General features: G+C 40.3%; 2 protein-coding genes across 2 annotated transcripts; one reads left to right on the forward strand and one right to left on the reverse strand.

Moving 5' to 3' along the window:
* Positions 1-517: 517 nt before the first annotated feature.
* Positions 518-1,325, reverse strand: LOC103705152 (probable lipid phosphate phosphatase beta). The gene is given in 2 exon segments (XM_008788773.4): positions 518-1,153; positions 1,156-1,325. Coding segments are annotated over 2 exon segments (636 nt in total). The 5' UTR covers positions 1,265-1,325; the 3' UTR covers positions 518-626.
* A 5,294-nt stretch (positions 1,326-6,619) lies between these two features.
* Positions 6,620-8,633, forward strand: LOC103705153. The gene has a single exon (XM_008788774.4). The coding sequence runs from the start codon at positions 6,852-6,854 to the stop codon at positions 7,692-7,694; it is 843 nt and encodes a 280-aa protein (XP_008786996.2). The 5' UTR covers positions 6,620-6,851; the 3' UTR covers positions 7,695-8,633.
* The last annotated feature ends 8,304 nt before the right edge of the window (positions 8,634-16,937 follow it).

Raw genomic sequence — 16,937 nt, forward strand, 5'->3', positions numbered from 1 at the left:
GATGCTCATCAACACAAACACCTGCTCTTGGTTGACCAGAACCAACTTTACTCTTTGAGTTGTCACATATCATAATCATAGACCAAACCTTTTCTTCTTAGGGGTTAATGACACATCCAAAGCATCATTTTGACAAATGGATGAAGGGGACTGAACTCCAGACTCCTGGAGCATAAGGCAAAAAAGTAGGTAACAACGAAAGATAGGTGTTTAAGAGCATTAGTAAATCCTAGCACACTTTGCCTCCAAGAAATTTGCTGCTACGGTTGCAACCACAAACGCTCTAAAAATGAAATCAAGAGCTCCTAGTAATTGCAGACTATTTTCTCATAGGATTTGATTTTTAACGAGATCTTTATCTAAAGGACAGAAATCAACACAAGGAGACATCTAGAGAAAGATTGATTTAGTGAGAAATTATATATCTGATTTAGAATTTAGTGAGCAAGGAATTTTATATCTGATAGTGGTCTTAAATTCTCTTCTGTAATTCTGACTAAATAACAAGAAGCCTATAAACAATGGAGAATGAGAAAAAATTGCATAATTTCGTATAAGTAAGATGACAGTTAGTCAAGAAAGCAGATTACAACGAACCAACCCGAACAAACGATATTAACGTCTGTTTAAAATCTGTAGGAGTGGAAGAGATGGAACCCAATGAAAGCTTCCAATACACCCAGGCAAGACCCAGCGACGACATCGAGAACGAAATGCCTACCGAGGAGGACCCGAGAGGCGGAGGTGGCGACGGACCAGACCAAGACGAGCCGCAACAAGAGCTCGGCGGGGTCGCCGCCGTAGTGGGCGCCGATCCAGCGGGGGGCGGCGAGGAGTTGGCGGAGGGACGCGTGGGAGAGGCGGAGGAAGGAGGCGATGAAGAAGACGCGGGAGGAGTGTCCGCTGGGGAAGGACCAGTGATCGACGGCGAATGCGAGGCTCATGCCCTTGTTGTAGACGGGACGGGGGCGGCGGACGAGGTGCTTGACGAGGCCGACGAGGAGGAGGTCGAGGAGGGAACCGAGGAGGAGGGCGAGGAGGAGAAGGAAAGCGGCGGCGGAGGAGGAGAAGGGGAGGAGGGATAGGGGGATGGGGAACCAGAAGCGGCCGTCGCCGGAGATCTCGAGGGCTTTGAGGAGGGAGCGGGGACAGTACGGAAAAGCGAGTGGATGCGGAGGGATAAGGCCGAGTCCAGCGTGATCAGACGATTGAGAAGGGAAGGGCGGGGCAGCGACGCCGTCGCTGCGGCCGCGGCGGCGGCCATGGCGGCGTCGGGCTCTATGGTCCGGGTCGCGCCTTGGTTTTCTTCTTGGGCGTTAAAAGTAAGGTCCACGGGCTTCCAAGCCTGATTTGGTTCTTTGTATATCTTGGCTGGGCCCGAACCGGTGTCGGCCCATCAATAGCTCCCGTTTAGTTTATGGAAATGTACAAGTGGGCCTCTGGCAATAGGCCTCGCCTCAATGCATGCCGCTGGAGGGAGGCATGATTCCCCTCTAATGTTTGTTTCTTTGCCTAACATGAAGGGAGATACTTGGAGCATAATTTGTTAGGAGCAAGGAGTAACGTCATAATTTTTTGATACTTGATACTACTGGTTTCTTTTTTCCCTTTTATTCTTTCTTTCTTTATTTTTGGATAGGTGTGTCCGATCTGCTGCAAATGTTGTAAGGAATACAACAGTAGTACTATAGTAGGGGTGCAGATATACGGCTCTTTGAGCGAGCATGGATCCGATCATGCTTGGTTTGATATATATTACAAATTATTACATAATAATTATTAATATATATTGCAAATTATTTGAAAATTAGTATTTCAAACTAATTCGAGCTAAGCTCGAGCAAGCTAAGATTAGTTAGCTTGGATTATTTTTTTAATCGAGCTAGCTAAATCTGCGCCAAAGTTTGAGTTAAACTCAAGCTAGCTTGTAAATAGCTTACTCATTTGCCAGTCCTAGGTTGCATTCCGCATCAATTTATTGCCTTGTTTTCCAATGAATATGTTCCCAAGGGCAAGCCACTAAATGCATCTCACTTTGTAGAGGACGATGTTCTTGAGTTGCATTATTTTTGTTTCCTTTTTCAATATGAAATTCAAAAGGCAATTCACAACTTCATGTTTTGTTGTTATAATCCTAGAAACAGCTGAATAAAATAATAAAAATATATAGAATAAATATAGCAAAATTTAGCATGTTCCATCCAAATTCCAGACCATCTTCATTATTGGAGCGAGCAATCGGCTAAAATGTACAGAGTATAGGGTATTTTATAAGAGATCATGAAAGAAAATAATCCAAAAAGATCTTGAGAGAACTTAATATAAGAGGAAGCCACCTATCCCTCCCAACATTTTTTACATTACTTTCCACTGAGTCTCTAACAGCATTTTCACTCTTTTCTTGAGAACCTAGATAGGATTTCCATGTCATCAGAAATGTCCTCCATCAAGTTTTATGTTACATCATCTTCACAAGATTAGTGAGATAACCAATCAGCGACTTTATTATTATAAATGTCTGGATAAATTTATCTTGGCACTCAAACTCAGCTCTTGGATAGCATGAAATATGCCTCGAATTTGCCTACAGAATTCCCTGCAAGAAGCCCTCTTAGCGCTTTGTATGTTTGGAAAACATGAAAACGGCTCATGCCCCAATCTAAAAGGACATCTTGTTGATGATCTAGTAGCAACTACTCGAATCTTGTGTGTAGTCCACTTACCATATCATTGAATTTTTTCAATCAATACCTTAGCCTTTATCCACTTCACCGTTTTCCTGGGCATACCTTTGCTAAAGCTCATTATGACATTATGGCTTATACATGCTCGATTCATGAAGAATCAGAGCTTAATTGCATCGGATGCCATCTATACCTAGGAACCATCGTGTAAAAGGTTAATAATAATCCAGCTATAGCAAAGTTCCCAAAGTTAGGGGATAGATCATGGAAGGAGAGCATGAAGGTTTAAAAATACAAAAACTAAAGGAGTTCATCATGTTATTATAAACACAATGAGGTTTTAATAACACATTCTTTATTGTTAATCGTGCTTCCAACAATCATGTTCATCTAGACGCTTTACAGGGGAACGGAATTGTGGAAGAATGTATAATTTCTATTACCTTCCATGATTCGTGATTGACTGAACCTTTTTACTAAAGAGAACCTAAATTGGCATTGATTCTTGGAGACAAGAGACAAAAACTAGTTGGGGGGAGAGGGGTGTGATAATAATCATCCCACGTGTCTCGTGCTAAAACTTAAAATTATTTTTGGAATTCCTCCTACTAAAATAATGACCTTGAAACCTGACCCAAATTGTAGAGGAATCAATCGAAAGTCATACAAATGATCAAAGTTCCATGTTTCTATTTTGTGATACTCAAATTACAATATAGCAGCATTATCATTGCTTTATGACCTGCCCTCTTTCAATGCGCACTAAGTAGCCTTGACAAATCACGCACATGAAAATGCAATACACCTGAGTGGTAGATTCGACCACGGAAGTCCATGAAGGCAGGCAAATCAAATTGATAACCATCGTATGCAGACGCAAGTCTTATTATGAGAGACATCGTTGGTATTACACAAAGATCATTATCACATCGAAGTAATTATTACAACAATTTTAAGCCATGTGTTGTGCTTTAATATACAAAATAGCTCGTGCAAATCATCATCATCATCATCATCATTGCATTATAAACTGGCCATATTGTGATTGACCTTTCTTCCCCTCCATTTGATGCTTCTTACATCAACATTTTTGTCAAATCGTGCCATATTGCTATATTCTCTAAATGGGAGTTTTTTGTTAGTCATTATTACAAGACAATGGTTTTATCAAGAGCTTTCTGAATGTGCAGTTCTGAGTTCCCACTTTACTCGATCCTTAAAATAAAAATAAAAAATGAGGAACACCAGAACCTCTTTCTATCAGCATACTAGTCTCCGAGTCTGGACTCGCCATTACCCAGGCCAAAGCCTCCATTTTTCCTCGCTACCGAGTGGTCCGAGGCGCACGCCCGGGCAGACGGCGCGTTTCCCGGGATTCGCATTAGCCCTGTGTCTCCCCCCTCGTTTAAAGCAATTTCGGAATCCTCGTCCCCATTCAAATCCTCCCACTGGCCTGCCCTCTGACTTTACTTCAGTTCCCAGGCCTTCCCCATGTTTTTCAATATTCCAACCTTTCTTTCATCATACCAAAAATCTCAAAGCTGTCGTCTTTCTTGTGGCCGTGTCCCCCCATCGTTTTACTCCACCAATAGTTTCAAGGGAGTGGGAGAAACTTTAGGCAACTTCTTCCACGGTTTCATTTTCCTCATCCATTCTATCCCTTCCTTCTGTATGCAAACTCTCCTTTTATCATCATGGGAATGACCAAAAAAGCCCACCCAACTACCAGACTGATAAGAGACTGCTGTGGGAGAGACTGGAGAACAGAAACCGAGGCTTTCTTGGTTTATAGCATCGGTTGGGTCTTCAAGTTTCACTTGACTACCGAACTCGGAATAAAAAGATTTCCCTTAAGTACAACATTTTAATATAAGCAACAAAATCAAATACATAATTCCATTTTGAATGGTTAATGATTTCAGCAAGGGTAGTGGTTAGAAACATATATTACTTTTTCTCAAGAGTTAAACCTCGAATTCTGTTCCATCTCTCTGATTGGAACATTAATTATTCCTAGCCCACTGCACCTGATGACGCCAGCGTCATAATCCAGATAAGTGTTCGGTCATTGGTAAGTTTGTTTTCTATCCATGCAATAATGCATGCATCTGGTTGTTGAGCACGCGCTTTCGGCCTTTCATACCGAGTTGAAAGAACAAGCCTCCGATGCAACTACTCTCCTTCTTTGTCGTGTCCTTTTTTTTCCCAATTTTTTTGGTACGCATATTTTTAATCCCACATCAATTATTTACTAAATAAATTTTAAATACTTATACATAATTAAAAAATCTAAATAATATTTTTTCGGCTAACTATTTTGGATGATTCCTTAAATTGTTACAAATAATATCAGAGTGGATCTGACTCATGACCTATGTAAACTAAGAGACACTGCAGTACAGGTCCATTGGAGCTGATCACGAATCCATCGTAATGTTTGTAATTATATTTGAATGGATTTAAACCCTTAGTCTGGCGAGGACATTAGAACTTAAATGGAGAGAGTATGTAAGGACCAATACGTGCGTGTATTTTGTCCCACATCGGTTATTCGCTAGTTAGATCTTAGGCTAGCCTTTTTGGGTGAAGTTTTGAGTTATTACATTTAATATCAATATCCCATCTATATGAAAAACTCCATGCAAAGGAAGGAACAAGGAAGCATTATCCTCTTTAGAGAGTGGCCACAGGTCTGGAGAAGGGAATAGGGAAACAGTTTGCTCACGTGAGCTTTAGAATGACTTCAAAGCAACCCCATGCCATTTCCATGGGCCTTACTTTTCATCCGGTGCGTGTTTGTGATGTCCATCGAATCCTAAAAGAAAGTTCTCGAGGGATGGAACAAATTAAAATAGCTGGGCAACAACCAACCTGGGCAATTGTTTGGGCTGTTCTCATAATTATCAGATCTTCGACTACTGAAAATTCTCACTTTGACACAAAGTAGTGCTGTCGGATTTTACTTGACTGTATATCGGATTGTGATTTACTAGTTAATTGTAATCTATTGTTAAGAATTTGTTAGTAGAGTAAGTTGTAGTGTCATTTGGTTTAAATTGAATAGTCAGAGAAGTCCTCGGGTGTTGAAATAATTCTTATAAATGCATCAGGGATGCTTTCATCTCCCTCTATCACCATGTCACTCACTGATACTTCACCAAAGATGATTCATATGGCTTCAATTTTCTTTTGAAGTTTGCATAGGTTCTTTTGAATGCGCGACACCATATATTTGTCCAAACAAAAGAAAAAAAGAGAGGACTATTTTGATAGACGATTGTTACAATGCTAATTGGTGGAGAGTTCAACAAAAATCATGTTACAGACTAGCAGTAATACCAATAGATTTTCAAAGACGAGCCATAAATAATGAAATAAAAGCAGCATTAGCACATAACATACACATAGACAAAGTACAATTCATAAGCATATATTAACATACTTCAGTAAAAAGAAAAAATTGTGAGCCATTGGCCACAAGTTGGTCATGCATCACATTTATCAGCAATGATGCCTTAGCCCTAACCACGGGGCATGTATGATAGACACAATTCATTAGTACCAAACACATAAATTCCTGATCGAGTAACAAGCCATGTACTGTAATGTTTTACATACCATCGAAATAATTGCATGGCTGCTAACAATGTAGCATTCATTCTACCAGAGAATGATATTATCGCTGTGAGAATCATATTATCTACACAGTCAAGTGCAACGTTAATGTACAGCATATTCAACCCTAGAAATTATCCGTAGATGATCACCCATCTAACCAAAATCCAAACCATAGATGAATCAAGCAAGATAGGATTCATTACAAGCAAAATTCAACCCTGGACCATTAAATGGGCCTAATTCTGAACCCAAAAATCCACGGGCCCACCTCAGCTCGGTCCAAGCACAATAATGAAGCGTAAATAACGTTTACACCAACTTGCCCCCCGCTTGCTTTGAAATTATACTTCACACCCTGCCCAAAGCCCGGAAACAGCGCAGCGATGAACGAGAAGATAAATCATCCCCAGAACCAACGCATAAAGCCATCGCCGAAGCCAAAAAACCAAATTCCCACCTCCGCCCCCCTCCCTTTGGCCTTGGTCTCGCTCTCTCTCTCACACGCACGCGCACATTTGTTCCAGTTTCGACTGCTCCTCGCCGCCGTTAATGGCGACGGGGTGGGTTAAAGCCCTGCAATGCAAATCCAACGCCTTGGAAGACGTCTACCCCCCGACGCCGTCAAAGAAGCCCCTCCTCCCTCTCTCCTGCGCCAACTACCCCCACGCCCTCAAAGACGTTGTCTTTCTCGTCCCTAAACCCCCCTCCTCTCTCCCCAAAAAGGCCTCCACAAAGCCCGCGTCACGACCCCAAACCAAACCCAGACCTAAGCCCCCGCCGGCCCCGGCCTCGCCGCTGCCGGCGGGGCTGGCGCACTCCCACCAGTTCCCGACCCTCGCCGAGCTGCCGGCCGGCCACTCGTCCCGTCGGGTGGTCGAGATAATCTTCGGCTCGAGCTGGTCCGCCCGGGCTGCCGCGTTCCCGGGCGACATCGAGATGCTCTTCCGGGTCCACAATCCGCACCGGACCGTCGCCCGGTTCGAGGAGTACCGCGCCGCGGTCCGCGCCCGCTGCGCCGCCGCGCGCTCCGACGACGCCCGCTGCGCCGCCGACGGCAACGAGATGATGCGCTTCCACCGCGCCCCCAACTCGTGCGCCTCCGCTGGCGGCGATGCGATCTATGACGGCAGGGTGGCGTGCTGCGAGGTATGGTCGCCGGGGGGGAAGGCGGAGGGTATCCGGACCTTCGCCGGGAGCGGCCGGGCCGACGAGATCGGCGGCGGCGGGGCCGGTCGGAGGGCGATGCTAATTTCCCGTGTCATCGCCGGCCGGGTCCGGGCCGAGTCGGACCCCGAGTCGGCCGGCGAGTCGTTGGCTCGGGGACAAGGAGAGCTCGTGGTGTTCGATCCCCGGGCCGTGCTCCCTTGCTTCCTAATTATCTACCAAGTCTAATCTAATCTCGGATTAGACCTCAATTAACAACGGGATTAATAATTTCTTTCTTTGTTTTTTGTTCTTTGTTAGTTGCGATTTACTGACTTGGTTTATGTTTGGTGTGCCGGGTCGGCGGTGTAGAAAGGGGTGGGGTTGGGTTGGGTTGGTTAAATGGCTAAAAAGTTTTCTATTTTATGAGTACAGAAATCCATTTGCCTTTTGTTATTATTATTCTTTGGAGTTGTTTATTTGTGCAATGGGTTGTGATGTTGGTTTTATGATGTTTGTTGCAAGCTCTTTTTTTTTGTTTGGGTTTGTCAATGTTTTAAAAATAAATAAGTACGTACAGAATATTTGGAGTTTGGTGAGAGGGGGCTTTTTTTTTTTTTTGTGTGTGTGTGTGTTGCAAAACATAGCTACTGTGAGGTGAACAATGCTACAGATTGAATGCCCTCTTTTATGGCTAACAACTTGGATGGTGTTCTGTAGACTGAATTGATGTTTGCTCAGAAGACATTTCGGGATGTGTTAATTTTGAGACTTCTTTTGGATGCATTGGAAGAAAAAGAAAATAGACCTACCTGGGCAAGGTGGAGTGCGGTATCTTGGCTTCTTGCAAGGATGATCAATGAGGACGGTGCACCCTACAGCGGGATCCTTGCGAGGTGTATCCATAGTTTCTATGGTTATCAAACACACTGGTGTAACTTGCATGATTTTTTACAATTAGACTTAATTGCTAGATTTCACAAACTTAGAACTAGGAACTGATGACTCCTTGAATTGAGTTGACGGAGAGAGAACTATGCTTTGGCTCCATCGGATAAAATTGATCTCTGTGTTGAATGGGGCGCAAGCAAGAGCCATACACATGGACGGTGGAAAAGAGAGAGATACAGATAAGACCAGTGCATTCTCTGGTCTTTTCATTCAATAGCAGCATCACATCCTTCATCAGTGTCCCTCTTTGTCCGCTTGCGATGAAAGGCCTCGTCAATGAATGCCTCCTATTACGAGTTTAGTATAATGCTCTAGCCGTTTTAAATAATCTGTTATAATTTAATGTGGGTTCCGAATTCAGAGTGTTGTTAAGAGAGTAATTTTTTATAACACCGCTTGTCTCTTAATATAAATCACAATCTATGTTTCCTGTTTAATCATTTCGGTTTTTTCTTTCATGCTTCATTAAAGTAATTCTCAGTCTTTTATCTTCTATCCATTATGATGAAGAGAGATGGGTATAACACACGGTTAACTTTTCCTTTCACAAAATATATGCAGTCTAGTGATATTAAATATTAGCTAGAACAGAGCTTGCTTATGGAATGTGCTTGGTGTCATTTGAACGGGTGTTGTGACCCAATTGGTTGAGTAAAATTTTTGTTGGCAGCAAAAGAGATTTGAATGTAGATCAATACATTGTAAACATCCTAATCTTAAAGGGCAAAAAAAAAAAAAAACATCCTTAATACATGCAGTGCTTACGTCGTTCATGCATGCGAGTACTCTATTATGCTTTATAACCTGATAGACCAACAAGAAATGCATGCTTCTAGTTCGAGGGAAATTTAGGCTACAAATACCTTTTGCCTTCACCCATGAACCATGAATTCGATTTCATTAGCCAATTGTCTATGCTTACAAATGATATCTTTTCTTAACAAAAAATACACTCCTCGCATTAATTTTTAACTGAAAGGATGAAATATAATAAAACATTTTTTTAAGGACCTAAAAAAATAAGATACATTTTTTTTCCAATCCTTGATTTGTGGGATCGCATCCTCATTGAATAAACTACATGCATGATGCATGTAGACATCTTGTCTGTCAACAATGGAATTATTCTATAATTATATACTGAGCTCATTCATTAAAGTTCTGGACACATTTAGGTTTAAGTCAATCTCTTTTGTTGGCGGAATTCGATTCAAAAATTTTCAGCTGCTGATGTTAGTCAACCTTCTATCTTGTGGGTACGGAAGCCCCTGCCATTCAAAGTTGTTATTTTGTGTGATGTGGTGCGTTTAAAGCATTTTGACCTATATGGACAAGGAGGAGGGACTGATGACGTATTCTGTCTTCTGCCTACGAGGTTGGTGGAGGGAAATCCAAGTCATGGAGGATCTCTCCGAGGAGCTTCCGTAGGTTATAAGATTATCAAAAACAATTCGAAACATTCTTCAATAGTTTTTTGTTAAAAAAAAAAAAATTGTCCAACTCTTAGAGTTATTAATGTTGCATAACAGCTATGAATATCCATGTCATTTATCATTTAAGTGATGATACTTGACCCGTAGGCCTATGGGTTTAGGTTAGGTATGATTTTTGAATGTTGGCCAGTATTACCATAACGAAAGATAAATTTGATGAACTTCTTAGAGCATTAAAGTTATCTACCAATTACACAACATATTGGACCGTATCCTAATAGCATAGATGAATATGTAGACAAAATGTTATCTAAATGGTGCATGTGCTGCATATTCAAATTACGTGCAACTTCAATCCTAAACATTTGACATAATTTGAAATATACTATTTAAGTTCAAATTGGGCGTGTTATTTTCTTGCACTGATGCAAGGATCGCCGTTAAAGACTCAGACATATTTCAACTTGTCGAATAGTTTTGGCTGAAAGGTCGGCATGGCTTTATATATATATAGGGGTGCAAATGGGATGGATTGGACTAGGTCATGAGTGACTCCGATCCAATCCGGTTTCTTATTCGGGTTTTAATGTTGGACCCAGACCCGCTCTAATAGAAAATCAGGTTAGATCGGGTAGGAGCCATTGCTAAAATTTCTGACCTAACAGGTCATTCAGATCGGATCGGGTGTATATATAATCCGATCCCAACACAAAAAATTTGGATCCGGTTCGGATCTGCAATGTACTTTTTTTCTTTTATTGGTGACCTTTTAAAAAGGCTTAAACTGTTAATCTGCAATGTATTAATGGGTTCTATTCTTGATAAAATTCGGGCAGGGACAAAAACACATTGATACAGTTGCGCACATCCATTCATTGCCCATACTTCAAGACTCTTTGGTGCAAGTGGTGGCAGAGTGATATCACATTGAGATTGTTAACAAGCAGCAATAAGTTATTAACTACCAAAATTTAAATGGTTCGGGTCAGATCGTTGGGTCTGAATTCAGTAAACCCAAATCCAACTCAGAAATGAAATGGGTCCAATTTTAGAACCCGGTTCGGCCCCACGAATCCTCCAAAACGGGTCGGGTTGGGTCTAAGCGGATCGGGTCAAATCAGGTTACGGGTCAACCCGACCCATTTGCAATCTTTTATATATATATATATATATATATATATGTGTGTGTGTGTGTGTGTGTGTGTGTGTGGTAAATTGAGTTTATTAAACCAATCTAGAATAAAACATCTACGGAATCAGTATATAAAATATTAAAAAGTTCAATAGAAATATCTAACAAAATTATCCATAGCATAGATCTCATATGATTAGCCATATATATATATATATATATATATATAGGGGTACAAATGGGACAAATTGGACTAGGTCATGAGTGACTCTGACCTAATTTGGTTTCTTGTTCTGGTCTTAATGTCGGACCCCAGACCCATTCCAATAAAAGATCGGGTCGGGTCGGATTCATTGCTAAAATTTCTAACCCAACAGGTCATTCGGATCAGATCGGATCTATGTATAATCCGATCCCAACCCAAAAAATCCGAGTCCGGTTCAAGTCCGATTCGGATTTGCAATGTACTTTTTTCTTTTGTTGGTGACAATTTAAAGAAGTTTAAACCGTTAATCTGCAATGTAATGAGTTTTGTTCTTAATAAAATTTGGGCAGGGACAAAAGCAAATTGATGTAGTTGCGCACATCCATTCATCGCCCATGCCTCAAGACTCTTTGGTGCAAGTGACGGTAGAGTGATATCACATTGAGATTATTAACAAGCAGCAATAAGTTATTAACAACCAAAATTTAAATGGGTTGGATCAGATCGGTCGGGTCTGAATGCAGTAAATCCAGATCCAACTTGGAAATGGAATGGGTCCATTTTTGAACCCAATCCTGCCCTACGAATCCTCCAAAACGAGCCAGGTTGGGTCTAAGCGGATCAGGTCGGATTGGATTATAAGTCAACTCGACTTATTTGCAATCTCTTATATATATATATATATATATATATATATATATATATATATATATATATATATATATATATATATATATGGGGATTGGTAGGTTATCAATCTACCTATTTTTTATTGAACAAAAAATACTCTTACTTTTTATAACTCTTAAGGATCTTTTATGTCTTTTTTCCCATACATATATATATATATATATATATATATATATACATACATACATACATACATACATACATACATACATACATACATATATATATATATATATATATATATATATATATATATATATATATATATGCACGACTCCTGCATCCATGGGCATTGGAAGGCACCAAACCCCTAGCTAAGCGGTACATAGGAGAAGAGTAATTAATGCTTCCTATCAGACACATTAAGGGCCAGTTGATGGATAGCAGGGCAACTAGATGGCTAGCACAAGGAGCAACCCGCGGCAAGCACCTCACACAACCATTTCGAAGTATCGTGCCGTCCACCACTTTGGCCTAGGGATCAAAGATCTGGATCGAGTTCACCGTTGATCATAAACCTGGCCATGATAAAAATCTCTGAGGAATTCCTTCTTTCAGTGCATATAGAGAGGTCTAGTGCAGCATATAAGAAAATTGACCGAAAGAGAACATTAACTCAAGGTTTTAAGAAGTTGCCCACAATCACACTAGCACAAGAACAAACATTGGTTCTGAAGGAGATGGACCTTGAAGTTGAGTTGTTTCGATTTCTCTCTCTAAACAACAGATGAGAAAACCAAAGGAATTTACCTGTTGGCCATATTAACTCAATTTCCTCCGGATCCGTTCCGGATCATCTACGGTGCAACTTTTATACTGTACCATCATGGAAGGTCATCATATTATCTATTTCAGAGATAAATAGTTTTTTTTTATCACCATCACATACCGTATATCGTACTAACAATATCTTGTCATATTTCAGAAATAAATAAAAGCTGTACACCTTTGAGATAAATGATGTGGTGACTATCTGTAATAATACAAGGCTGCGGTGCTAAAAGAAAATATCTATATGTACCGAAAGCTTACGTGCACAACAACTATGAAGTCTTGGTTACTCCATTTGACTGACTCGTCAATGCCCAAACACTAGACAAACTAATTACTTTGAGGCTTCTAGCCACTAACATGAGAAGACACATCAGCCATGCAAAGTTTTTGATGCAACAGAGGGGTATCAGGGCACCCCATTTAGTTACAGACATACACCTGCCGTTACTACTGCTTCTCTACATAGATTCAAATAATTAGCCACATAATAAAATTTGTAACATCATCCTTTTCCTCGTGATTGGTGACATGGTGTCAGTTGATTCTATCGCATATGTTCAACACATGGGCTCAAGTAGTAGTTAAGACGGGCAAAAAAATTTTCTACTCTTTCTCCGATTTCTCTCAGATGGATGATGCTTTGACACTTGAGAAAAGTCTTTTTCTTAGGTTTTAGTTGATCCAATCCGGAAGAAAAATTTTTTTTGCTCAACTCAAACCTCTTTAAAAAATTTTATAAAATAGTAGAAAATTTAGCAAAAGTAAGGTTTAGATCTCTTTTATTTTTATTGATGATTCAAAAACTGAGATGCGTAGTTTCTACTTATAATAGTGAGATTCGCCATTACGTAATTCGGATCAAATTTCTCTTCTAATTCTAATAAGACTAGCTTTTTAAAAATAGATATGGTTAGTAGAAATAAATATGAAAAATCTAAAATTTTATAGAAGATAAATATTGGCTCATATATCAAATTCGCTTTCTATCACTCTACCTAATTCTTCCGGATTATAAGATATATCCAATCAAAATATTTTCCAAAAGGAAATTTTTCTATTTAATTAGCCCATTTTAGAGCTCAAATGATGACATTTCAATCTATTTCAACCTCCTAATAATTTGCGCTACATCGTAAATGTAGAAAAGTTATTCGATTTGGAAAAAAAAGAGGAAATCGCCGGTTGGGTTGGTCCGACCAAGAAAGACATGAGATGCATTTTTTCGTTTCGAACCATACCTCGAGGAGAGATAGAAGTGAAAGACTAGCTACCTATAAAGATCCATCTCAATTAAGTATCATATGACTAAGTTATAGCTTCTAAAAATTTGATAGACAACTCTACTCGATTCTAGACCATACCCTACCCTATCCATTGCGGTCAAAACGGTGAAACGATCATTAATGCTAGCCTATTCAAGCTATTTAATGGCTAAACATATGGTCCCACCAAACTTATTTGCGCCCTAATCTAACAGCCAAGATTCATATAATTTATTCTCCAATGTAGTTATGCGCCATTTATATTATGTTCATTTATTTCTACGTTGAGTGCAACCTGAATTTTCACCATTTTGATCGCCAAAAGGAAACTAATAATAATAAAACTAGACAATGGCCGAAAGTTCCTAAAATCTGCTTGTAACCTCCCGTTTATTCATAGACATGATATCGTTTAAGCACTTGGTGCCTCTTGTTGAGTCAAAAATAATAAAAAGGCAATTAAATGAAAATTAAGCTAGAGGAGATCCAATATAACAATATTAGCACTAAGTAAATCTAAAGAGTCAGGAGGATCTTTCATCCAAAACATTAAATAGACAATGGACGACCAACTCACGTACCTAGTCATTAGACATTTACTGCCAATTAAACTGTGTCCTGCTACCTCTTTACTATGTCATTGCCTGATGATTCTTCACCCACGGCATAAAGTACAGCTCTGAACTGAACCCACAACATAATGTCCTCTGATTCCTCCATCAATGCCTCACCCTGCGGGCTCCGTATCAGAGAAATATATATCACAATTCCAATGACTACAGTTGCAGTATCACATGTAAACAGTAGCTAGTCCATTGCACTTGTAAAACCAGTAGGTATATATGCCTTAGCTTTACGCAAATCTTATGCTCGGTCACCCGACCAAAGACCAAGAACAGTACAACCTCCATTTTTTGCTAATGACTGAAATTATAGCTTCGTCACCCCCAGGTGTTTGATTGATAAGAGGAAAAATTTGGACCGTTCAGTTGCATGAATCCAAGGAAGAAGATCCTTGCATTGCTTCTCGAAACAAAGTAGCAGTCAAGCATAAATTTACAGGTAACCCACTTCATTAATCTCACTGCTTCATAATCCAACACCCTGAAATATAAAGTTTATTTGAAGCATCAAGCCTTCATTTTATTTCCTTAAAACACTTCAGGATGTCAGTGACGGTTGTGCCATATATCATTTCAAATATTTAGACTTTCTTTCCCGGGTGTTTGACCTGGATAATTTCTGCCATCATTTCATTGAAACTACTGGGCTATATACAATGTGCCACATCAGATTGAGAGTTATTTTGGTAAGTTGTTTGGGCCTTGTAGCCTTTTCCTAATTCTTATATGAGCTCGACCTTACTGTCGTTCGATCTCCAGTCTCGTATTTGGCTGGATTGTGTTTGTCCAACCATAGAGCAATCTTTTGCATAGCAGCACCAAATGGCCTCCAGTCATGTACGAGTACTACCAAATGAATGACGCCACCATGAAGGTCACAAGCTGTACTGTCTCATCTCGGACATGCCACAAAAATTCCGAGATGAAAGGTGTGAGAGCCCTGGCTTTTCCTACAAACAGGGGTCCTCAAATAATGTTCGCTAGAACCAAGAAGAGCAGGCCACCCACCTCAGATATCGTTTTCTAAGTAAATCTGGGTCCAGTATGTTTTGCCGGATGAAACCTGACAATGGAAATGCTGCAACTCAGATAAAGAAGTAAAGATATCAATGCCTCACTTCACTAAGTGGGTCAGAGCTGGGCTTGGAAGAAGAATCAGCCTGGAACAGTGATGGAGGGCATATGCTCGACACGTGATGGAGGGCTGAGATGTATCATGTATGTGCGTTGTATGTGCCGCGAATATGCAGACTCTCTATGGGAGTCACCTGCTTTCCAGCTTTCTCCGGTGAAATTCAACGTCGAGAGGGACTTTGGTACTTTCTATGGCTCTATTTAAAGGATGATGCTTTTCCTCGACCTTCCAAGCAAAGATCGCAGCCTTTGGTCGGTGTTCACCGGCAATTTGTTCGAGTCTTTGCTCAAATGCAGTCCGCCACCACCCCAGCCAAACACCGCTAGAAATCAAGTAACAACCCCTCAATGCTCTCCTTCCCTATAGAATCTTGATTTTCAGTCGGCTAATCGCTAGATTTTTGCTAGAAAAGGAGGATGCTTTTGTTTGCCCTGTTCTTCGAATTCTGGCCTTATTTCTTTTTTTTCCCGAACGTCTTTGATCCAATCGGAAAGGATGAAGAATTTCCTCAACTAGCTCAACTTGAATTTCTTAAAAAAAATAAAAAAAAATAAATTTTTTTTTGAAAATAGTATTTGTGTTCTTTTTTCTTTTATTGATACTCCACACCACACAAACTGAGATACGTAACCTCTATTTATAATAATAATAAAGGCCTTCCTCACAAAATTTGTGTTGGATTTTTCTTGTTTTTTGAATAGGACCAGAGTTTCAAAATTTAAATATAACTAATATAAATAATCATAAAAAAAATATATCCTATAAGAGATAGATATCAACTTCATTGGAGATGCATTGGCATTTTGACTATTTTTAACCTCACCATCTGGCCTAGCCACAAGGTATAAATATGATCATAGTTCATGGCTGATGAAAAAAATTTGATGTTTTGAAAAATAAAATTTATGAACTGATTAGATTCGCATGCACCTTGTTTCGATTTTGTTGTATATTTATATTTAGTTTTGAACTATGTGTTGTGGTTCAAATTTGGCCCGAGGGTGACCACGCTAGAGGAGTCGAGGGAGTCGCTGGTGGTTGGAAGGAGAAAATGGGAGCCACCTCCTGCGCGACGGCCGCGGACCTGCACAAAACCTCACCGATGTTTCCGGTGAGGGCCCTCCGATGATCAAGTTAGAGTGGGGTAAATTTGGTCCAGCCAAAAAGTCTCTTAAAAATTACCTGACCGAGCTATTTATAGTCATGGTGAAGAGGCCCAGGTGGCAGAGGCATTGTCAGCCCCCATCATGAGGGGGCGTGGCTCTGAACCGAATGGCGAGCAGCTTA

This window comes from Phoenix dactylifera, chromosome 2 (genome assembly GCF_009389715.1).
Source record: "Phoenix dactylifera cultivar Barhee BC4 chromosome 2, palm_55x_up_171113_PBpolish2nd_filt_p, whole genome shotgun sequence".
Taxonomy (NCBI): Eukaryota; Viridiplantae; Streptophyta; class Magnoliopsida; order Arecales; family Arecaceae; genus Phoenix; species Phoenix dactylifera.